This window comes from Pristiophorus japonicus, chromosome 1 (genome assembly GCF_044704955.1).
Source record: "Pristiophorus japonicus isolate sPriJap1 chromosome 1, sPriJap1.hap1, whole genome shotgun sequence".
Classification (NCBI taxonomy): Eukaryota; Metazoa; Chordata; class Chondrichthyes; family Pristiophoridae; genus Pristiophorus; species Pristiophorus japonicus.
The window spans coordinates 52878944-52903907 of NC_091977.1; the positions used below are offsets into that span (position 1 = coordinate 52878944).

Consider the following 24964-nt stretch of genomic DNA (forward strand, 5'->3'; position numbering starts at 1 on the left):
ACAAGGTGAACAGAAACAAAAAAGCTTTGAATTATTCTTTAGGGTGTTGTAATTTTTTTTATTGTAGGGCGGAAAGTTAATTTGTACAGTGTACGGCAACTCAAAACAATGGCAGAATGCAATTTACAAAATATACAAATAAATATCTCAGATTTGAATAAACCCAAGCCCTCGAATGCAAGGTGACCAAGGAAATCCATATCTTCAAGTAGAGTTCTAAATACTTAAAATATTCATATTAAAATTCTTAGTCCAAGAACGAAAATTGGGTTTCATCAGACTACCATAGAGGGGTAAACGTGTTGAATAAGTGTTTCTTTTAAAAAAAAGCTACTGATGCAGAACTTTTTTCAAATCATAATGCTACCAGTTAACTCAAACCAGGAAAAATACATTCTGAAGAGTAAAGCTTACTGTGCAAAATTGATCTTTATACATTCTGCCCAATTCGTGCATACATACATCACTGCAAAATTCCTCGGTCAGTTGCTGCCTCAGTAATTTTACTCCCGTTTTAAAAAACCAAGGCAGCTACTGGTGCTGCAGTACTAATTTGGAAAGAATTTCAAAAGATCAGCGTGAATGAAAAACATCCTCTCGGTCCATTTGTTTTCACCCTTTCAGAACACTAATCCAGCTGTCTTCCCATTACATCATCTACCAGCTCCTTCAGAGTCCAGTTCTGCCTTCAAGCAGAACTGCATATGTATCAGTTTCCAAATTTCCAACCATCCTTATCCTTATCCTTATTTAAATATCAAATCCCAGCCATGAACAAATCAAGACTTGCTAGTATAATGTTCAGCTCAAAAAACTCAACTCACTCAGGCCAGCATTTAGATCAGAATCTAAAAGTGAACATGATCCTCAGCAATCCAGTAGGAGGGCCTTTTTTAAAAAAAATACAGTATTAAAAAAATCAAATCAGGTTGGCGGTGATGGATCCAGGACTAATGACATCTGGGTTAGAAGGTGCAAAAGCGGCACACAAAAAAAAGCTACCCTTTCAAAAAGGTTGGGCAATTTAGAATATCTTTTCGTTGATTTAAAAAAAAAGATATAGGGTGGATTTTACGATTGTAATGACGGGGAAAATGGTCAGTGTTTGCCACCATTACTCGGTGAAACTGACAGCAACTTCTGGCCTCCGCACATGCAGTTAAATATAGAAATCCAAAATTTGCTGTCAGTGATTCCTTGCTGCTCCACAGGGTGTGCTCAAGTCCCTGCAGATGGCAATCTTTCGAAATTACTGAACTGATGAGACCGTCCCCTTTTTATGCTGCAATATCACTGTTAAAAACCCCGTTAGACAAGGCTTTTGAAGGAGGTGTAACTGGGTTTTTAAAAATAGCGTACATGGTCATAACTACTGCTGAACAACCTCTCAGGCACTGAAAAACTAATTTTATTTTGTGGAAGGTCAATTTTTTCCACTAGGATAAAAATTCCAGTATTTTAATAATTTTAAAGTTTGATATTTCAGCTTCTACTGTAATCCCATGTGCACATCCCAATCTTTATTTCGCTCTGTAAAATGTATAAAAAATGAAGGATAATCAGTGCATTTTACTTCCTGGTTTTAAGAGAATTCTTCAATGTTGCTTAGCCTGCTTGATGACATCACTGTTGCTGGAAGCTCGAGATCCCCTAGAGTTGGCGCCAGAATCAAACCAATGTCAGGCAAGGTGAAAAAGAGACAACAGAGATTACTTGTCTTTGTGGGCAGCTTTTGGATGTCAGCGACGAGCACCGCCACTGGTCACAAAATCTGGGCAAATTTATTACTGGTTCTTCATTCTGCAGAAGAACTCAGAATCATAGCTACATAGTGCTCAACACATTAAGGAACAGAGATAAAGAATTTTTATGTGACACTCGCTCAGCAGCATACAAGGGTGTGGATAGCACATAATCAAACTGCTTGAACAGAAGTTACATTAAAAATGAATAGGAAAAAAAAAACTTGAACAGGTAGAACATCCAAAATCCAGAGTTCTAAAAACCGAATTGTTTGAAAACTGGACATTGTGCAGATTGCAAGAGTCGTTGTCCGGAATTCGGAAATATTTCCCGAAAACCGGACTTTTAAGCTGCACATAGCTTTTTCCAAGCAGGAATCCCAAAAGGTATGCAGCCCAGCGCGGTCTCAAGGTTGCTAGATTCGGGCCGTCGGATGTAATGTTCTGGAAATACCCGAAACTCAGCTCAAGGGTTTCCGGATTCGGGACGTTGGATTTATTCTCCAAAATCCGGAAAAACCCGAAAACCAGAATGGCCTCGGTCCTGAGGTTTACGAACGTTATACCTGTAGTCGTTTGCTCATACTTTCAACCAGATGTGGAAAGAAAATTATGCATCAGTATGTTCTGCTTATTGTGGGACATAACAAAATGTCCACATTTTAAAATGCTTATTTCTGAAATACAACTTCAGGCCAGATTTGAAAGTAAATTTCAGCTTTACAATTTGCTCTTCTACATATTCTAAAAGACTTCATTTGGTCAAGTTACTGTTGGGTTAAATCAATTTAGATATTATAAAGACGTTGAGCTAAAAATGTTGAACAGCACAGTAATCTAAAGTTTGTTTTGGTGTTTATCTGCTATATTGCAGTTGATATTTGCTGCCACATACAAGCAAAGCTACTGCTCCTCAATACTATTTGCATCCAATTAAATCTGGTATGACAGTGTCAACCTGTTTCTCAACTTAGAATTCAGTTTTATTAAATTAAAACTGGACAATAAATTCTGTTAATTATAAATATTATAGTTTGATCAGACTACTTGTGTTCTACTTTCAGCTTTTCACTTTAAGATACTGCAATTTCTTTATTTTTTCTCCGTTAGAAGCAGCCAGTCATGCTAAAGTGTGGTTCCCTGGGCACAAGAAGTTCTCTGCTACCTTACCCAAGTGATCATTCTTCACGTGACAGTATCAATAGGCACAGAGAACTAAGCCTGATCCGGTCCACCAGATTTCTCACATGCGCTTCCAAAGATCACAGATTGCAATTTGAAGCAGGATCCCTGACTGATTTCTCTCCTTCAATTGTCCAGGGACAGGGGTCAATTTTAGTCATCTCAACACTACCTGGTTGATTTCAGCTAACTCTCAGATCAAGGATCGAACCTGGGACCTTCCTGGTCTGTACAGTTCCATACCGCATCAGATGGTGCAATTACGTAGCCATCTGGGAAGCCTAATATACAGCCATTTTAAATTTCAGTTCTCCACTCAATTTATATCCTGCTCAAGATCCTTGCACATAACCATAGTATTTCCAGCAGCTCCATCTAACATTTTAAGTTCAGAATTTCTATTTGCCTTTCAGCCAATCGGCAAAGCTACAAATAAAACCACCAAAACAACCAACATCTAAAATAAGTCAATATACCACATTTCAGACTTAGAAATTAATCTATCTACAAACTTAGAACATTTCAGCCTGTAACTTCACAGGACATTTACATAATCCACTGGTTAACAACTATCCTCCAACACCAATGTATTCACAACACCAGGAACCCAGAGGATACCTTGACCTTCTTGCCACTAAAAACTGTTTAAAAAGAGTCCTCATCTGCATTTAAGCATACATTCTACAATCATTTGCAGTGATGTGGGATAGCAATACTTGCTCAAGTTACTCCAGTTCATTTCAGGGAAGTAATTACTGTTGAAAAATTATTGTATACCCCAAAATTAAAATATTTAACAAAAATTGCCATTTCTGCTGACTTATAATACTAATGCACTCAGTTTCACAATTTAGTTAAAAATATATCACAGTACTTCACAACTGCGTGACTTAAAGAATAACTAATTTTCTTAAAAAAGTAGAAAATATAGCAATATCACTAAATACATAAACTAACAAGCGACAACATTTCCTTCGGGGCCTCTTGCAATGTTGAAATATTTAGTGCCATATTTAACAAAAGTATAAGTAACTGAGCAATGTTACTTACCACCTGAAGCTCACTGATTCACTCCAAACCTTTGGAGTATCTGGTCACATTACAACCCTATTAAAACAGCACTCCATTTAAGTTTTCATAACTGCAACATTTTAAAATGGTGTATAAATCAAGATTTCATTCACTAGGTATTTAAAAAATATATTTTAATTGCAAGTTCATTCAAAACATGCCAGCAAGGAAATGCATCTTATTCAGTACGATTGAACAAGTTCAGAATTGTTCAATGCTTGGGGGAAATCAATTTTGTGTTATTAAAGTCTTTGCCTGCCTACCTAGGTTTATCTTGACCCATTCACTGCTGAACGTGACATCTGCACATGCCCTGACTGTAGCTGCTAGTTACAGGTAAACAGATGGAGCCATAACTGCAGGTGCAGAGTGGATTCTGGCTGCATCAAATGTCACCACGGCTATTGTGCAAAAGCTAAAATCTACAGCTTTCCTTTGATCAGTCCAAAAATACTATTTAATAGTCATAGGTGATGGAACAGCAGTGAAAATTTTATGGGTGTTTGTGTACACAACTTTGAAACATTACAAATTAAACATCTTAATTTGTACTCATTTAACTTAGTATTTTAGATAACGTTCATTCGAACATCCATGTACATCACACCTAGAATTTCTGAAAAACATTGCAACAGTCATCAAAATAATAGTGTGGACATTGTCCCCTCAAAACACATTTATACAATAAAGAATACAGAAAAAAAATATGCATGTACAAACAGGACAAAACAAAAAGTTCAAAGAGTGTCTCCTGACCAACAGGAGACTGTCAGCCGTTACTGAAAGTCAAGCTCTCTCACACACACACACACACACACACACACACACACACAAAATATAGCACACTCCACCAGCTCCTCTGAATCAAATAAAATGGAAAATAAAACATAAAATGGAAGGATTCAAGTTGGACCACTCCAGCAGTGTAGAGATCTGACCAGCATGTGCACCTAGCAAGCACTCTTTTTACACTATAACCACCAGCATTGCAGAAAACAGTCCAAAGTGTTTATAATCAACACACAAACCAGTATGCAATAAAGATTAACTGATTAAATCTGGAATCTGCTTTTGAAAACATCTGTATCTGATAAGCACGTTTGGGTTAAAACTTAAATCAGCGTTGGAGAATTATGTATATACAAAACAGCTGTACAATTCCCTTTTCAGGAAGTATGTTTACTTTACCAAATCAGACCATATAGTACAGGATCCATTTTCAAAATTAAAATTTCTTCCTTCTTCAGGCCCATCATAGAAGCAGCATTAACTTATTTTCAGTGACATCACTGGTTTGATTTTTTAGGTAGCAGCAGGGTGGAAAAATGACTAGGATACTAACAAAAAACAGTTTGCACCACTACTTCTAGGTCAGACCTGTGAAAGGTTTATACATAAAATCAAGTCAATCATACTAACTACCATCACAGCAGAAGATCTCATTGACTAAGACTGAAAGATTTAACATTAGTACAAATCAGTTGCTTTACTTATTGACAACATTACATTTTAAAAAGTAAGCAGTCAATTCAATCATTCCATACTCAGTCTATTCGTACATCCTTCAGAAATCCAATTAAAGCAATATTTTACTGAGGAAAAAAAATTGAACATTCCCAGAACCAAACACATGATCCAATAAGTTTAGATTCCAATGATGGCCTGAAATGCTATAATGCAAGCCAGTGTGGCAAACGGCTATATTTTTTAAATCCTGTTAAAATGCACACGTGCAATCCTAAATTTTACATATGTATGGTTCATATTTCTCCAGGATTATAACAGGAGAAATTTGTTTTGTTCTGACAATTTATACTATTCGTAGGAAGGCACAACAGACAATTATTGCAGTTCAATTTCCAAAAGACATACTCCAAACGGTTCACTCCACCTGTACTTGGCTACTGAGTTACAGTACCACAGCTCATACTTCAACACTTTAGGCTGCTTAGTTAAGATTGTGTATTCAGTTACAATACAATCAGTAAATCAACCATGTAATTATACCACTAAAAATTACAAGGATGATTCCATTCATTTTCAGTTAACAGACAATGTAGGAGAGCAATGAGAAAAAAATGCAAACAATTAAATACAGTTAAAGTTACTTCGACATCGACTTGGAAGTGCTTTTTTATAAAGGCAGTTACAGATGTTTCACAGAGAAAAAAAATCAATCCAATGTACTCTGGCAGTACAAACAATTCAAGATCACAAAGTTGCGTGCAAATCAGTCAGCAGTCCAGTGTAGCACTGAAGAGACAAGATTCTCCAGCAATTCTGGAGTACAATATTAAAGAAGCAGTGATAGCATGCTATTTACAGTCTTAGCAAAAAAAAGCCAGTATGATTGACCCAACACAGCTATGGAAAAAAAAAAGCAATTCAAAAAACAGAGAATGTTTTTGTCAAGCAAGTATAAGAGTACTGTTTGTAAGATTTTAGCCCATGCGAAAACCTAATTCAAGGGCTACATGGAGGTTTTATTTTTAATTTTCTATGAAGGTTCATGCTGTCGTTATGGTGAAGTCATGTTCGAAGACATCAGTATGTGTGTAATGACTGGAGTGGTACATGATTAGATGGGTGATGGGGGGGGGGGGGGGGGGGGGAGAGGAGGAGGGAGAAGGTGGGGGTGGAGATTAGCTCCCCTTAAATTTGGTTGCCTTTGAAAGCACCACGAGCTGCAGTAGAGGCTGCATTTGCTGCAGCGGTCTGTACAGTTTTGTTAGACATGACTCCTGTTGCAAACTCTTGCTGAGCTTTCTCAAAGCTAGCTCCTGTAGTACGATACATTCCATGTACCTAAGGAAGAAAAAAAATCATAGTAAGTTCTTCTCTCTTCAAGACTGTGTATATGGGAAATAAAGCTCAAAAAAGGGACATTTTTTGCAGCATAGTTCAAGAAAATGTGTTTACAGCAATTAAACTAGAATGGAACACATTCAAAGATTTGTGAAAATGAAAGAAAGGCTTCAGAAATGATAAATGCTTGTTCAGAATTTTTTTGACATCCAAGTTATCTGCACTATGTTTCTCCAAACTGCAATTTGCATACATCAATTCTTAATGCAAAGATATTTCTGGGTTTCTCAACTTGTTCAGAACTTGAGACGAGATCAAGTTTTCTATCACTTGCATATGAAATTACCAATTAGTGCTTTATAGAATGACTACTTTGTCAAAAGCTGCATTTTGTTTCTGCACTTGCTAATGCACATAAAAGCACAACCAATATTGAGAAAATTTGTTCTACCCAAGCTGGCGTCTCTGGCATACATTTGAAAGGATTAAATCTTAAGATGGAAAAATACTACTTTTATAATCAGTTTCCTTTATTTCTACTGAGCATCTTTTCTGCTATCATCTGAACAAGAGTTTCATCTCTAAATTTGTCGTCATTATAATAAAGTAATGGTACTTAATACAGGTAGTAGATTTCCCATGGTGCTGCACACGGTGAGTCGAACAACGTGTGGGTGTATAATCAGGGTCACAAAATGAGAGAGTGTTGCATTTCCTGTAACACTTTACCAAAGATGTGTGCACTATACATAAGACTAGATCTCCTGTGGTATTCTTCATAGGGAGCATTCCAAGATTTGTTTTTTGTCTGTTAATTTAATGCATGTGTCTGTGCTGTGCCCTTAAAAACACACTGGATAAAACAATACATGCATCCTGATGCTGTGTGTTTTTCCAACTGCTGATGTGAGGTGCTTGTGATGGGTCTCTGGTATGTTCTGAAGAATGTATGTTTATTGAACTGTTGTATTTTTTTTTCTGACAGACATACATGCTTCAATTTAGATGCAATTTTAACATGATTTAATTTTAAAACTTAAAACCACATAGGGACTCAGCAATGTTCCTTGTAATTTTTTTTTGGGTGCACGGCCCAGTTTCGTGCATGCACGAACTTTAACATTGCAAAAGCCGGTCCCGGGCTGTGCAAGACCGGCAGAGAGTTGTGCAGCCTATAGGAAACATTGCTCAACAGTTTAATCTGCAATGTGCCAAAATCAAGGAGAATTCTCTTCCAAAGTATAACACAGGTCAGTTCATGGAAAAACTACACAGCATTTTTAAAGTACTGCCCACAGCAACATTATAAATCCTACTCATTACTCAAGTTATTGAATTGTAGGCCTAGAATTCTTGCAGTGTATGGCCAGTAACAGGTCAGGAGTTAGAGGTGTAGAAGAGGCCGTGATGTGAAGAAAAATACAAATGGCTTGTACAACCCAAGAAAGGGGAGCACAGCAGGACACTGGATGGAAAGAGGGTAGGGTGATGGGTGGGGTCAGGAAAGGAGGAGAGAGATCATGTGTAGAACAGGGTCAAGATACACAATCAAAAATGGAAGAGAGAAATAAAATGAACACAAAGAGACTTGCCTGTAGAAAGGGGGAAATGGGTTGAAAGATAAATTAGCAAGTAGAACGGGGCAACTTGTGCAACCAGTAGCGGCAAAATTGAAATGCAGTGAACGGTAAGGAGGCCAATACATTTAGCAGGCATTACAGCATTAAAACATTAAGACTAACGTAAGCAGGTGTTCTCAAGTGTCAGAAGTTGTGACAAAAGCATGACATAGGAAGTACAAATTGTTTCAAGAAAACTATTATTTAGATAGGTATCCCTATTAGTTAACCCTAGGGATCAACATCAGTAAAAATGCCCAATCGGTAAACCTTGTCACAAATTGAAAAATTGGAAGAATTGACTGCATTCCAAGCAATGATAGGGTGGGTTCAACGTCCAACTTACTTCAGCACTGCATCTCATTGGGTTTTTAATTAAAATGACTTTCTTATATTTACACACATGGCTTTCTTAATATAGGATCATAAAGACTTTAATAGCTTAGAAGTCCACTGCTAAACTATTCTACATTTCAATGTGCCACTCACTGGGAAGATCTGAGAGCAGATATTGAACAGACTCAATGCTCAAGTCTGGCTATTACACATAGCAACTTACTCATTAAATATATATATATATGGCCCTTCACAGTAACCAGCTTTAATACATTCAAATGAATTAAGCAACCTCTATTGTTTAAACAGGCTTGAGGATTATCTACTGTACATATTTTTAACCCTCTTATGAAAATGTCCGTGAAAGTAATCTTTACAGAATGGTTATTTTGGGTACTGTTGAAAAACAGAAATGCAAGAAAAATCTATACAATGTGCTCTAAAATACTTGTGCCCTTTAGGAAAAATGCTATTCAATCAATTTTTCTTCAAATTGCTTCAAATTATTTATTGGGATGTCCTCTCTGATCCCCTTCCCCAAAATAAGATAGTATTTCTGCCTTCGACTGGTGTGCTTCCTCCTTCAGCTGGAAGAGCTGGATGTGTTTTTCCACAGCTCTCTTAATAATCAACAAAAGCGATGAACTTGCGATAACTTGCACTTAAAGAGCACTTTTAATGTAGAAGAGAGTCCTATGGTGTTTCAGAGGCACAAGGGGAGAAAAACAGATGACACATCATGTGGTTCAGTACTAATGACTGGGTCAGAGAAGTGAGTTTTAAGGAGGATATTAAAAAAAGGACAGGGAGATGGAGCAGTTCCAGGGTGTGGAGCCTAGATGGCTGAAGGCACAGCTGTGCCAGTGATGTGGATTTTTTTTTTGGGGGGGGGGGGGGGGGGGGGAAATGAGGGGGAGGTGTGTGAAGGATGCCCAAGAGGTTGGAGTCATGAACGGATGGGGAGGTAGTATTGCTAAAAAGGAGATAGGGGAACAGCAAGGCCAGAGAGTTTAAACTAGAGGATGAGGGGTTGGAGAACTGGAAGTGCAATGTAGGTTAGGGAGAACTCATTACAGGATAGGTTATGCACAGCACAGTATTGGACGAGCTGAAATTGATGAAGGGTGGGAGGTCAGCCAGGAGAGCCTTGGGGTAACAGAGGGATGCACGAGGATTTCATCCATAGAAAGAAGAGTGGTGGCAGGTGATGCGGCTGGGGTGGGAGTAGTGATGGAGAGGGTGTGGCATCAGAAGCACAGCTCTGGGTCAAAAAAGATGACGGGTTTGCGAACAGGCTGGTTCAGCCAGAGACAGTGGTTGGGAAGTGGAATGGAGCTGTTGGCAAGGGCTGAAAACAACATTAAGCCAATCAGAGAGCACAGAGTCATAAGAGATAGACAATATTTTGGGATACAGTACAAGTAATTTGAGACAAGAAATATGGTAAAAGTAGCATGCTAGGGGTTCTCATTGTCTCATGTTTGGGTCCGTTGTATACAAATTCAGAGAGATCGAATACTTAACAACTCAATTATTGTTGCATCATGTGACTCATCATCATTGGCAGTCCCTCGAATTGAGGATGACTTGCTTCCACGTCAAAAAAGGATGAGTTCACAGATGTTTCAATGAAGGCCCTAATATTCCAGGTCCTGAACTACATCCTGAAGGGTGGAAGATGCCTGTGCATGGATTTTTTTTAAATAAACGTGTGGTGGCCGTTGCACACCAGCCACCGCACTGGCTTGACAGAGCTAGGTCTTGGTCCAGTGGCAAGGAGTAACCAAGACAATTGGAGACCTGCTAGAGACTACTAGAATGGACCTTTACTTCTTTTGTCTAGCAATTCCTATGTTTCTAACAACCAGGATGGAAGATAGCAAAACGTTTTGCTGGGGATAAGGAGAGAGAGTGGTTGATCAGCAGCCACAGCACATTATTTTCAAGCAACAAAATTCAGGTCGTAGCTGCCTGTAGTAATGATCAGACTGCCACCTGCTGACATGTCTAGGTAAAACAATTTGCAACAGCAAATCAGAAGTACAACACAATGCAAGTTACATATACTTAGAAATTACAATTGCAACTAATCAGCTATTCTTCGATACTATGAAATAAGGAATCATTCCACTGCATATTATTAAAAGGCTACATGCAAAAGTATATTCCCATAATGCTAAGCTATCATTTAACACAGAAAAACTTCTACAACTGAAGTAGTACTGACCAAATAAAAACAATTCCATGAATTTTATCCTTTTGCAGAAAATATATTTTCCCCCTAGTCTCCTCTTCCCATCTTCTACAGAGGCTCTCTGGCACGAAAACAAGTGATAATAGTTTTGACGCGAGCTTCAACAGCAAATATTGGTAGGATATTCAACTGCATGGGGTGTCACAACTGAGCTTGAACCCATCTCGACCGATGGCAACAATGCACAGTTCAGTAGAGTCACTGGACAGCAAATAAGAGCTAGAAACATGGGCAACTTGCCTCTCACTCAGGGCATGAACACCAATGTAATCCCATAACCGCGACCTATGTGTCAGCCATGGCTCAGTGGCAGCACTCTTATCCAAGTCAGAAAGTTGTGGGTTCAAGTCCCACTCCAAAAATTTGAGCAGATAATTCAGACAAACTCCAGTGCAGTACTGAGGGAGAGTGTAGAGGGAAGGCAGAGGCATCAATGTGGAGCAAACAAAGTGTGGATTGCACAGGATGACAGAGTTGAAGGAAAAGCAATCTTTCGGAGCTGCAAGAGGTTACAGAGATGGGATGGGCGGGGGGCGAGGCAATGAAGGGATTTAAAAAATATGAGGATGAAAATTTTAAATTTGAGGTATTGGAGGACCAGGAGCCAGTGAACAAAATGATGGGTGAGCATAACCTGGTGCAGGATAGGGTAAGAGCAGCAGAGTTTGAGGAGTTGCAGTTTAGAGGGTGCAGGGCAGGAGGCCAGCAAGGAGAACATTGGAATAGTTGCATCTCTAGGTGCCAAAAGGAGTGGATGAGAGCTTCAGATGGCCTGAGGAATGCAATGTTAAAAGATGGAAGTAAAGAGCCTTTGTGATGGGAGAGTATATGGGAGGTTAGAAGTTCAGCTTGAATTGAATGCCAAAATTGCAAACAGTCTGGTTCAGCTTGGGACAATGGCTGGGATGGAACCAATGGCAAAATATATGGTGGCAGGCAGTGGTTAAAATGCCATCGGGGTCCGATGTATGTCATCAGACTCAGATTTGCATAAATGCATGAGGCTCACAGGCCAACCCAACAAAACAGTGGTGTTGAAATCACCACAGGGCAGGAATGGAGCAGGAAATTAACCCACTCTGTTTCAACTCTCGGCCAGCCCAGTTTCCGCTGGACGTGGAGAGATAACAGTCAAAAACTAGAGGGTGAATTTTATGTAACTGGAAACATTGTAAAATGATAAAGATCACAAAAGTATGTGAAATCTCTCCTTTTAATTTTCCTATGTTTCTCCTATTTTCTATGTTTCTATGATGGCTAAAGGGATCAAGGGGTATGGAGGGAAAGCAGGAAAGGGGTACGGAGGTGAATGATCAGCCATGATCTTATTGAATGGTGGTGCAGGCTCAAAGGGCCGAATGGCCTACTCGTGCACCTATTTTCGATGTTTCTATATGGAGTTTGCGACGAGGACTGAAGCCAATAAAGTTCTGCCACAGAAAAATTTTATTCAATAGTTCTGGAAATACAATGATTAGTGATCATTTCAAATGGATTGAGATTATCAAAATCTAGTTAACTATATTGGAGCAGTAGTTCTTGTAACCGACTAATAGAAGGTGTACCCTTCTTTCTTTGGGGTCAGAAGCAGGAGTTTGCAGAACAAACTAAATACACATTACCTTGCAAGACCACCTTTAAAAAAAAGTCAAATCTTTTAAAGATGATCATTTGGAACTCAGTGACGTGACTATTCAAATGGGGCCTGACTTGTATCCTTAAATTCAAACAAACATTCTTGAAATTATTCTGCAAGTGGACCAAAAGTCAACGAATACCCTTAAATCCCTGGAGCTCAAGAAGTGCCATGCAACTGTTGAGGTACTTAATAATCCATGTATTCAGATGATCAGAATAATCCATAAAAAGTAAGTCACTTAGTTTGCAATCTAGAAATGCAAAACGGATAGTTTTCACTGAATATTTGGATTTCTCCTTGGCTATTTAAAAACATGATTATTCTGTTAAATGTCACCATTCATATCAATATAGTAAGTATTTTAAACACTTGTAAATATTTTATTCTTTTAAGAGTTATGAGGAGAGGAATAAAAGAACTGTTTTTTTGATAAAATTACTTACAAGGTTAATAGTGTGGAAATAATGAATGCAAAAAGTGGTTCACACAATGTGGTATATTACAATGGATGGGTAAAAATGTGTTTACCTTTTTGAACATAATTAGTGAGACAACAGATGAGCCAGTAAAAGCTGCTGCAACAATCATCATCAGAACTCCAACAGGAATGCTGCTATTAAGAGCTGTAAGCGCTGAAATCCAACCACTGAAATACAGAGATGACTTCAGTTCTACCTTTCAAAATGCAAGCTACGGCAACTAGATAACAGAAACTCAAGCTCTATACATTTTCTACAGGTTACAATACAATTCTTACAAAATTAAAATATTTGAAGCACTGTCACATTACAGAATACATTTTCAAATGTTCCACACAATTTTCTTCTAATACTGTATGAAATATTTGCACACATATCCCAACCCCTCAATTTTATAAAAGTAAAATAAGTCTATAGGAAAATGTTGGGATAGGAGGTAACTGCACTGCCGAGTGTGTCAGTAAGCCACACAGACCAGGAAGGCCTCAGTTTTGATTACTGGGCTGAGATCAGCTAAGTCAGCATAGACTGTAGTGCTGGGAACACAATAGGCCTCAGAAATTGCGGGGGTGAGAAGAACCCAAATCCTCCATCTTGATCTTTGCCTAGTGGCTCTTGCTCAAAGTGTGCAGATACTGATGGAGAAGTAAACCCAGCCCTGGCTAGAATGCTCACCCAGGGAAAGAGAAAAAGCAGCAAAGAAGATTTGATCCCAAAAACACCTCTTGTGATTTAATTGCAACTAGAAATCACCCAGTCAATGGAACAATTTATTCTAATTGTAATGAGAACAGTCAGATGACGAATGACATTGAAACCGAGGAAATTGGTACTTACCAGTTTCCCCACTGTGGAATGCCTACTGATTGCAGTACATGGACAGCAAATTGACAGATAAATATGAAGAAGAATAGAAAGAAGCTGAAGGAACTGTCACTCCTGAAATATAATACACCTTCATCAGTTTCATTCAAAATATGTTAATCATTTCAATGAACCCTGCACCCCCTGCCTATCAAGAATGAAAAAGTGGGATAAATAGGTCAGAGCCACAGAATTGTACAGGACCAACATCACATCTTGTCAAAATGAGAAATAAAGTTTCTCTTTTCCAAACAACGTAAAATTAAAAGTTGATATGCAATGTTGAATCCGTGTAAAACGTACGTGTGTGTGCGCGTGCGGAGGAAAAGAAAAAGAAAAAGCACAGGAGGGCAAGAAAAAGAGTGGGAGCGCGATAGTGATAGGGGATTCAATTGTGATGGGAATAGATAGGCGTTTCTGCGGCCACAACTGAGACTCCAGGATGGTATGTTGCCTCCCTGGTGCAAGGGTCAAGAATGTCTCGGAGCGGGTGCAGGACATTCTGAAATGGGAGGGAGAACAGTCAGTTGTCGTGGTGCACATTGGTACCAACGACATAGGTAAAAAAAGGGATGAGGTCCTACGAAACGAATTTAAGGAGCTAGGAGCTAAATTAAAAAGTAGGACCTCAAAAGTAGTAATCTCGGGATTGCTACCAGTGTACGTGCTAGTCAGAGTAGGAATCGCAGGATAGCGCAGATGAATACGTGGCTTGAGCAGTGGTGCAGCAGGGAGGGATTCAAATTCCTGGGGCATTGGAACCGGTTCTGGGGGAGGTGGGACCAGTACAAACCGGACAGTCTGCACCTGGGCAGGACTGGAACCAATGTCCTAGGGGGAGTGTTTGCTAGTGCTGTTGGGGAAGAGTTAAACTAATATGGCAGGGGGATGGGAACCAATGCAGGGAGACAAAAGGGAGGCAGAGGCAGGAGACGGAGGGGAGATGGGGGCGGAGAGGCCCGGGGCGGGGGAACAGGAAGGGCCACTGTGCGACAGAATTCTAAAAGGACGAAGTGTGTTAAAAAAACAAGCCTGAAGGCTTTGTGTCTTAATGCAAGGAGTATCCGCAATAAGGTGGATGAATTAACTGTGCAAATAGATGTTAACAAATATGATGCGATTGGGATTACGGAGATGTGGCTCCAGGATGATCAGGGCTGGGAACTCAACATCGAGGTATTCAACATTCAGGAAGGATAGAATAAAAGGAAAAGGAGGTGGGGTAGCATTGCTGGTTAAAGAGGAGATTAATGCAATAGTTAGGAAAGACATTAGCTTGGATGATGTGGAATCTATATGGGTAGAGCTGCAGAACACCAAAGGGCAAAAAACGTTAGTGGGAGTTGTGTACAGACCTCCAAACAGTAGTAGTGATGTTGGGGAGGGCATCAAACAGGAAATTAGGGGTGCATGCAATAAAGGTGCAGCAGTTATAATGGGTGACTTTAATATGCACATAGATTGGGCTGGCCAAACTGGAAGCAATACGGTGGAGGAGGATTTCCTGGAGTGCATAAGGGATGGTTTTCTAGACCAATATGTCGAGGAACCAACTAGGGGGGAGGCCATCTTAGACTGGGTGTTGTGTAATGAGGGGACTAATTAGCAATCTCATTGTGCGAGGCCCCTTGGGAAAGAGTGATCATAATATGGTGGAATTCTGCATTAGGATGGAGAATGAAAGAGTTAATTCAGAGACCATGGTCCAGAACTTAAAGAAGGGTAACTTTGAAGGTATGAGGCGTGAATTGGCTAGGATAGATTGGCAAATGATACTTAAGGGGTTGACTGTGGATGGGCAATGGCAGACATTTAGAGACCGCATGGATGAATTACAACAATTGTACATTCCTGTCTGGCGTAAAAATAAAAACGGGAAGGTGGCTCAACCGTAGCTATCTAGGGAAATCAGGGATAGTAATAAAGCCAAGGAAGTGGCATACAAATTGGCCAGAAATAGCAGCGAACCTGGGGACTGGGAGAAATTTAGAACTCAGCAGAGGAGGACAAAGGGTTTGATTAGGGCAGGGAAAATGGAGTACGAGAAGAAGCTTGCAGGGAACATTAAGACGGATTGCAAAAGTTTCTATAGATAAGAAAAGAGAAAAAGGTTAGTAAAGACAAACGTAGGTCCCCTGCAGTCAGAATCAGGGGAAGTCATAACGGGGAACAAAGAAATGGCAGACCAATTGAACAAGTACTTTGGTTCAGTATTCACTAAGGAGGACACAAACAACCTTCCGGATATAAAAGAGGTCAGAGGGTCTAGTAAGAAGGAGGAACTGAGGGAAATCTTTATTAGTCGGGAAATTGTGTTGGGGAAATTGATGGGATTGAAGGCCGATAAATCCCCAGGGCGTGATGGACTGCATCCCAGAGTACTTAAGGAGGTGGCCTTGGATATAGCGGATGCATTGACAGTCATTTTCCAACATTCCATTGACTCTGGATCAGTTCCTATGGTGTGGAGGGTAGCCAATGTAATCCCACTTTTTTAAAAAAAAAGGAGGGAGAGAGAAAACAGGGAATTATAGACCGGTCAGCCTGACCTCAGTAGTGGGTAAAGTGATGGAATCAATTATTAAGGATGTCATAGCAGCGCATTTGGAAAATGGTGACATGATAGGTCCAAGTCAGCATGGATTTGTGAAGGGGAAATCATGTTTGACAAATCTTCTGGAATTTTTTGAGGATGTTTCCAGTAAAGTGGACAAAGGAGAACCAGTTGATGTGGTATATTTGGACTTTCAGAAGGCTTTCGACAAGGTCCCACACAAGAGATTAATGTGCAAAGTTAAAGCACATGGGATTGGGGGTAGTGTGCTGACATGGATTGAGAACTGGTTGTCAGACAGGAAGCAAAGAGTAGGAGTAAATGGTACTTTTCAGAATGGCAGGCAGTGACTAGTGGGGTACCACAAGGTTCTGTGCTGGGGCCTCAGCTGTTTACATTGTACATTAATGATTTAGACAAGGGGATTAAATGTAGTATCTCCAAATTTGCGGATGACACTAAGTTGGGTGGCAGTGTGAGCTGCGAGGAGGATGCTATGAGGCTGCAGAGTGATTTGGATAGGTTAGGTGAGTGGGCAAATGCATGGCAGATGAAGTATAATGTGGATAAATGTGAGGTTATCCACTTTGGTGGTCAAAACAGAGAGACAGACTATTATCTGAATGGTGACAGATTAGGAAAAGGGAAGGTGCAACGAGACCTGGGTGTCATGGTACATCAGTCATTGAAGGTTGGCATGCAGGTACAGCAGGCGGTTAAGAAAGCAAATGGCATGTTTGCCTTTATAGCGAGGGGATTTGAGTACAGGGGCAGGGAGGTGTTGCTACAGTTGTACAGGGCCTTGGTAAGGCCACACCTGGAGTATTGTATACAATTTTGGTCTCCTAACTTGAGGAAGGACATTCTTGCTATTGAGGGAGTGCAGTGAAGATTCACCAGACTGATTCCCGGGATGGTGGGACTGACCTATCAAGAAAGACTGGATCAACTGGGCTTGTATTCACTGGAGTTCAGAAGAATGAGAGGGGATCTCATAGAAACGTTTAAAATCCTGACAGGTTTAGACAGGTTAGATGCAGGAAGAATGTTCCCAATGTTGGGGAAGTCCAGAACCAGGGGTCACAGTCTAAGGATAAGGGGTAAGCCATTTAGGACCGAGATGAGGAGAGACTTCTTCACCCAGAGAGTGGTGAACCTGTGGAATTCTCGGCCACAGAAAGTGGTTGGGACCAATTCACTAAATATATTCAAAAGGGAGTTAGATGAAGTCCTTACTACTCGGGGGATCAAGGGGTATGGCGAGAAAGCAGGAAGGGGGTACTGAGGTTTCATGTTCAGCCATGAACTCATTGAATGGCGGTGCAGGCTAGAAGGGCTGAATGGCCTGCTCCTGCACCTATTTTCTATGTTTCTATGTTTCTAAAAAGAAGGGAAAGGGAAAGGGAAAGGGAAAGGGAAAGGGAAAGGGAAAGGGAAAGGGAAAGGGAAAGGGAAAGGGAAAGGGAAAGGGAAAGGGAAAGGGAAAGGGAAAGGGAAAGGGAAAGGGAAAGGGAAAGGGAAAGGGAAAGGGATAATTTCAGATTTTCACTATCCTGCGAGAGAAAGTGTTTCCTGATTTTACTCCCAACTGGCCTAGCTCTAATTTTAAAGATCATGTCCCCTTAATTCGTCAAAATTATTGAGATTCAATAGGATAATGACCAATTCGATCACCCCTCAACCATTTAAACTCAAGGGAGTACAAGGCGAGTAAATGTAACCTGCCCTCAATTTAACCTTGCAAGGCTGGTATCATTCTCGTGAAACTGTGTTGCATCCCTTCCAAGGCCAAAGTCTCTTTCCCAAAACTAAACGTACTCCAGAAGTGGTCTGACCATGGCTCTGTACAACTGAAGCATCACATTCTCACTTCTGAATTACAACCAACTTGAAATGAAGGCCATCAGCCATTGATTATTTTTGTACCCGTGCACAAGTTTAAGTGATCTGTGCACAAAGACACTAAAATCCATTTGCTCCTCCACAGTCCTTGGTTTCTTGCCATTCAGAAAATATTCTGATGTGTCTTTCGTGGATCCAAAATGGATGACCTTACACTTCACTCCATCTGTCACAGTTTTGCCCACTCACCTAATCTGTCTATGTCCCTTTGTAATTTCCTGCTCCCATCTGTATAACTTACTGTGGCTCCTAGCAGTGTATGTACACAACTCGGTTCCTTCACCCAAGTCATCAATAGGTTGTGAAAAGCTGAGGCCCCAGTACTGATCCCTGGGGCCCACCACTGGTTACATCCTGCCAATCAGATAATTTCCTTTATCCCGACTCAAGTCTCCTCTCTCCCAGCCAATTACAAATCCATCTGACAGCAGAAACTTTAAAAAGTACACACACACACACACACACACACACACACACACACGTGAGGATATGGAATACTTGTGTATGAAGAAGCCATACAGATTTTACACTTTGATGTTGAACAGAGTAAACTTCAGGGATTTGTTTTTAGCACACAAACAGTTCTGTTGTTTTTAACCAGGCCTACTGAATTGGAGGTCATTTTTGAGAGCGATTATGTATGGAAACCCCATGGTCTCTTTGTATACACCCTTCAGTCTCTCTGAATTAAGTGCATACTCATTTCTTGTTTTCCTCTCCCAAAATGTTCTCACACTTAACCACATTAACTTGCAACTGCCACCCATCTCCCCATTGCACGAATATCTTCTCAAAATCTTGTTTATTTATTTTTTTAAATCCTTGTTCTAATTGCCAACACTCACTTCTGACAACAGCAATCAAGATTATGTTCCTATATTCAAATCCAAATCATTTCTATCTACACATACCAAGGACAAAAGTGCATCTAACCAACCCCTGGGGAGAGTGTTTGCTAGTGCTGTTGGGGAGGAGTTAAACTAATATGGCAGGGGGATGGGAACCAATGCAGGGAGACAGAGGGAAACAAAATGGAGACAAAAGCAAAAGACAGAAAGGAGATGAGTAAAAGTGGAGGGCAGAGAAACCCAAGGCAAAAAACAAAAAGGGCCACTGTACAGCAAAATTCCAAAGGGTCAAAGTGTAATAAAAAGGCAAGCATGAAAGCTCGGTGCCTCAATGCAAGGAGTATTCGGAAACCAGGAGAGGGCTCTGAGCAAGTTAGAGTGGGTGAGAGCTCAGATGAACAGGACCCCAAGCAAGAATGCAAAAGGCAGGAGGCAACAGAGTAGAGTAGCACTGGGGCAAGTGTAAACCACAAGGTGATAGGAAGGGACAATATGTATGAATATAAAGGGGCTGCAGGAGGGGTCAAAACTAAAAATCATGGTTTAAAAACTAGTATGAAAACGCTCTACCTAAATGCACGCAGCATTCAAAATAAAGTAAATGAGTTGACGGCTCAAATCATTACAAATGGGTATGATTTGGTGGCCATTACAGAAACGTGGTTGCAGGGTGGCCAAGACTGGGAATTAAACATACAGGGGTATCTGACGATTTGGAAAGATAGACAAGAAGGGAAAGGAGGTGGGGTAGCTCTGTTAATAAAGGATGATATCAGGGCAGTTGTGAGAGATGATATTGGCTCTAATGAACAAAATGTTGAATCATTGCAGGTGGAGATTAGAGATAGTATGGGGAAAAAGTCACTGGTGGGCGTAGTTAATAGGCCCCCAAATAATAACTTCATGGTGGGGCGGGCAATAATCAAGGGAATAATGGAGGCATGTGAAAAAGGAACGGCAGCAATCATGGGGGATTTTAACCTACATATCGATTGGTCAAATCAAATCGCACGGGGTAGCCTTGAGGAGGAATTCATAGAATGCATACGGGATTGTTTCTTAGAACAGTATGTTACAGAACCTACAAGGGAGCAAGCTATCTTAGATCTGGTCCTGTGTAATGAGACAGGAATAATAAACGATCTCCTAGTAAAAGATCCTCTTGGAATGAGTGATCACAGTATGGTTGAATTTGTAATACAGATTGAGGGTGAGGAAGTAGTGTCTCAAACGAGCGTACTATGCTTAAACAAAAGGGGACTACAGTGGGATGAGGGCAGAGTTGGCTAAAGTAGACTGAAAACACAGACTAAACGGTGGCACAATTGAGGAACAGTGGAGGACTTTCAAGGAACTCTTTCATGGTGCTCAACAAAAATATATTCGTGAAAAAGGGATAACCAGCCGTGGATAACCAAGGAAATAAAGGAGAGTATCAAATTAAAAACCAATGCGTATAAGGTGGCCAAGGTTAGTGGGAAACTAGCAGATTGGGAAAATTTTAAACGACAGCAAAGAATGACTAAGAAAGCAATAAAGAAAGGAAAGATAGATTACGAAAGTAAACTTGCGCAAAACATAAAAACAGATAGTAAAAGCTTTTACCGATATATAAAACGGAAAAGAGTGACTAAAGTAAATGTTGGTCCCTTAGATGAGAAGGGGGATTTAATAATGGGAAATGTGGAAATGGCTGAGACCTTAAACAATTATTTTGCTTTGGTCTTCACAGTGGAAGACACAAAAACCATGCCAAAAATTGCTGGTCATGGGAATGTGGGACGGGAGGACCTTGAGATAATCACTATCACTAGGGGGGGTAGTGCTGGACAGGCTAATGGGACTGAAGGTAGACAAGTCCCCTGGTCCTGATGAAATGCATCCTAGGGTATTTAAAAGAGATGGCGGAAGTTAGATTATAACAAATGCATCTGCTCTATCAAAATTCTCTGGACTCTGGGGAGGTACCAGCGGATTGGAAAGCAGCTAATGTAACGCCTCGGTTTAAAAAAGGGGGCAGACAAAAGGCAGGTAACTATAGGCCGGTTAGTTTAACATCTGTCGTGGGGAAAATGCTTGAAGCTATCATTAAGGAAGAAATAGCGAGACATCTAGATAGGAATAGTGCAATCAAGCAGACGCAACATGGATTTATGAAGGGGAAATCATGCTTAACTAATTTACTGGAATTCTGAGGATATAATGAGCATGGTGGATAGAGGTGTACCGATGGATGTGGTGTATTTAGATTTCCAAAAGGCATTCGATAAGGTGCCACACAAAAGGTTACTGCAGAAGATAAAGGCACGCGGAGTCAGAGGAAATGTATTAGCATGGATAGAGAATCGGCTAGCTCACAAAGCAGAGAGTCGGGATAAATGGGTCCTTTTCGGGTTGGAAATCAGTGGTTAGTGGTGTGCCACAGGGATCGGTGCTGGGACCACAACTGTTTCCAATATACATAGATGACCTGGAAGAGGGGACAGAGTGTAATGTAACAAAATTTGCAGATGACACAAAGATTAGTGGGAAAGCGGGTTGTGTAGAGGACACAGAGAGGCTGCAAAGAGATTTAGATAGGTTAAATGAATGGGCTAAGGTTTGGCAGATGGAATACAATGTCGGAAAATGTGAGGTCATCCACCTTGGGAAAAAAAAACTGTAAAAGGGATTATTATTTGAATGGGGAGAAATTACAACATGCTGCAGTGCAGAGGGACCTGGGGGTCCTTGTGCATGAATCTCAAAAAGTTAGTTTGCAGGTGCAGCAGGTAATCAGGAAGGCGAATGGAATGTTGGCCTTCATTTCGAGAGAGATGGAGTACAAAAGCAGGGAGGTCCTGCTGCAACTGTACAGGGTATTGGTGAGGCCGCACCTGGAATAGTGCGTGTAGTTTTGGTCACCTTTCTTAAGGAAGGATATACTAGCTTTGGAGGGGGTACAGACGATTCACTATGCTGATTCCGGAGATGAGGGGGTTACCTTATGATGATAGATTGAGTAGACTGGGTCTTTACTCGTTGGAGTTCAGAAGGATGAGGGGTGATCTTATAGAAACATTTAAAATCATGAAAGGGATACACAAGATAGAGGCAGAGAGGTTGTTTCCACTGGTCGGGGAGACTAGAACTAGGGGGCACAGCCTCAAAATACGGGGGAAGTCAATTTAAAACCGAGTTGAGAAGGAATTTCTTCTCCCAGAGGGTTGTGAATCTGTGGAATTCTCTGCCCAAGGAAGCAGTTGAGGCTAGCTCATTGAATGTATTCAAATCACAGATAGATAGATTTTTAACCAATAAGGGAATTAAGGGTTATGGGGAGCGGGCGGGTAAGTGGAACTGAGTCCACGGCCAGATCAGCCATGATCGTGTTGAATGGCGGAGCAGGCTTGAGGGGCTAGATGGCCTACTCCTGTTCCTAATTCTTATGCTCTTATGATGCACCACTTCCAATCTGAGCAACACCCATTTATCTTAACTTATCAATTTTCTATTCATTCTGTGACATTTCCTCTTGTATGCTAGTATCTACTACTAAGCCTCTTGAGGGACCGTCTGAAAATCCACATTCCCTTTAATCATTGCATCAAGAAAAATATTAAATCCATTCTGGATGACACCTCCCCCTTTTCCTCCTCCTCCCCCCCCCTCCCCTCCCCATTTACCCCCCACTTTAATAAGTTAAATGGAGAGTCTCTCACATGTGCCAACTGATGTATTAAATTTAATACACCAACTTTCAGAATATCTTTTAATTTTTCCAGAGGCAACCAGGAACTTTGCTACACCATGGCCTGCCCCTATTCAAACTGATCACAACTTAGTATATAAACCAAGTATTGATAAAGAACTTGAAGGTCATACATTTCAAGCAATATCTTGTGAATAGTATTCAAATTAGTAACATTTCAGCAACACTTATTGCAGTGAAGTTATAATTTCCAGAATTATTTTTTTTTTTTTTTAAACTACTTGTTCTTGCAAGCTAAAAACAGAACCTAGTTTTAGGTCACGTAAATTGTTGAAGTTACAAAGATTACATTTGTGTCACCTTCTAAACATTATAAATATAATGAGTCAAAAGGGTCAGTTTACTAACCTGAAGGCCTTGTAGAGTGGTCTGTACCAACAAATAAACGAACAGGGGGTAAAAAGCAAGAACCAGAGAATGGCCAGGCCAAAGTCCACCCCTCGATAGCTATCAACACAGAACCAGGCAAGGGTACCAAAAATATTTACCAGGAGTGTTACTGCGTGGACTGTGGAGGGGAAACAAAAAAATTAAGTCTAAAAATGGAACTGTTTTAAAGCATTACATTTTGGAGGTGCAAGAACAGTTGAAACAAATCAGCTCCACTGGTCATAATTTCCTTTGAGGCACCATAAAATATAACAAATTGCTCCCATTAAATCTTTTGCACCAGTGTACAAGTTGTAACTTGCACCAAACTGTCATGGTACCTGATGTGAAGTTACAAGACCAATTGGAAGGTCAGCAATTCCGAACAAGTAATAGTCTACTTAGTTTGTTCATTCAATTCATTTATCTCAATGGTCAAACTGATAAGCATTGAACTAGATGGTATGTTTGAAGTTAACCCAACTAGAAGGTCATGGACATTGATAGACAATAAAGGAATAAGGAGGAGGAGGAGGAGGAGGAGGAGGAGGGAGGGCAAACATTTAAGCTTCATGCATGGTTTCTGAAAACAAGGGCATTTTCTTTCTCACCTGGTTAATTTAAATGCTAATAAATTGATACCATTTCTTTATTCAAGCATTGTATTTTGTTTTTACTGTTGATTCTGAAAATGCTTAAATTAAATAGATGCGAATACCAATAAGGTAGTAACCCCAGCACACTAACTGTAATTAGTGGCAAACATTCTCAATGAATCAAACATTTATAACTCAACACACAACAAAATAATGCCTGCAAAAATTAAATATTTTACATACTACCATCCAATAGAATACTATAAACATTAAAAGCCAATAAAGTAGCCTGCAGAATTTACATACACATCCATAAGTAGTAGAGCATCTTGACTGTTTTTTGAAATTCAACAGGGATATCGACAGAGAGGTCCTGATAGAAACATGGTCCCACAGGGCATCGTTCAGGAAGCGGAGGCCAATTGTTCTTCCGAGCTGAAAAGAAAACAATTACTTACTGTGTACAGATCAATTGATAATAGATAACAAAACTCTATTTCCATCTTGCCCAGAAACAAAATTTAACATGGAAAAAAAAAAATTATTACTGACCATCATCATTGGCAGTCCCTCAAAAAATCAAGGAAGACTTGCTTCCACTCTAAAAGTGAGTTCTTAGGTGGCCGAACAGTCCAATACGAAAATTACAGTCTCTGTCACAGGTGGGACAGACAGTCGTTGAAGGAAAGGGTGGGTGGAGAGTCTGGTTTGCTGCACGCTCCTTCCGCTGCCTGCACTTGATTTCTGCATGCTCTCAGCGATGAGACTCAAGGTGCTCAGCGCCCTCCCGGATGCTCTTCCTCCACTTAGGGCGGTCTTGGGCCAGGAATTCCCAGGTGTCGGTGGGGATGTTGCATTTCATCAAGGAGGCTCTGAGGGTGTCCTTGAAACGTTTCCTCTGCCCACCTTGTGCTCACTTGCCGTGTAGGTGTTCTGAGTAGAGCGCTTACTTT

General features: G+C 40.4%; 1 protein-coding gene across 1 annotated transcript in view; it reads right to left on the minus strand.

Annotated features, from left to right (window-relative positions):
* Window positions 1-4112: 4112 nt before the first annotated feature.
* Window positions 4113-24964, minus strand: part of scamp1 (secretory carrier membrane protein 1) — a 54802-nt gene continuing 33950 nt past the window's right edge. Inside the window, exons 5-9 of the mRNA XM_070879796.1 lie at window positions 24318-24446; window positions 23395-23554; window positions 13965-14066; window positions 13177-13294; window positions 4113-6800 (exon numbers count right to left, since the gene is read on the minus strand). Of these exons, the coding sequence (XP_070735897.1) occupies window positions 6648-6800; window positions 13177-13294; window positions 13965-14066; window positions 23395-23554; window positions 24318-24446 (662 nt within the window). The 3' untranslated portion in view covers window positions 4113-6647. The remainder of the gene's footprint in view (window positions 6801-13176; window positions 13295-13964; window positions 14067-23394; window positions 23555-24317; window positions 24447-24964) is intronic.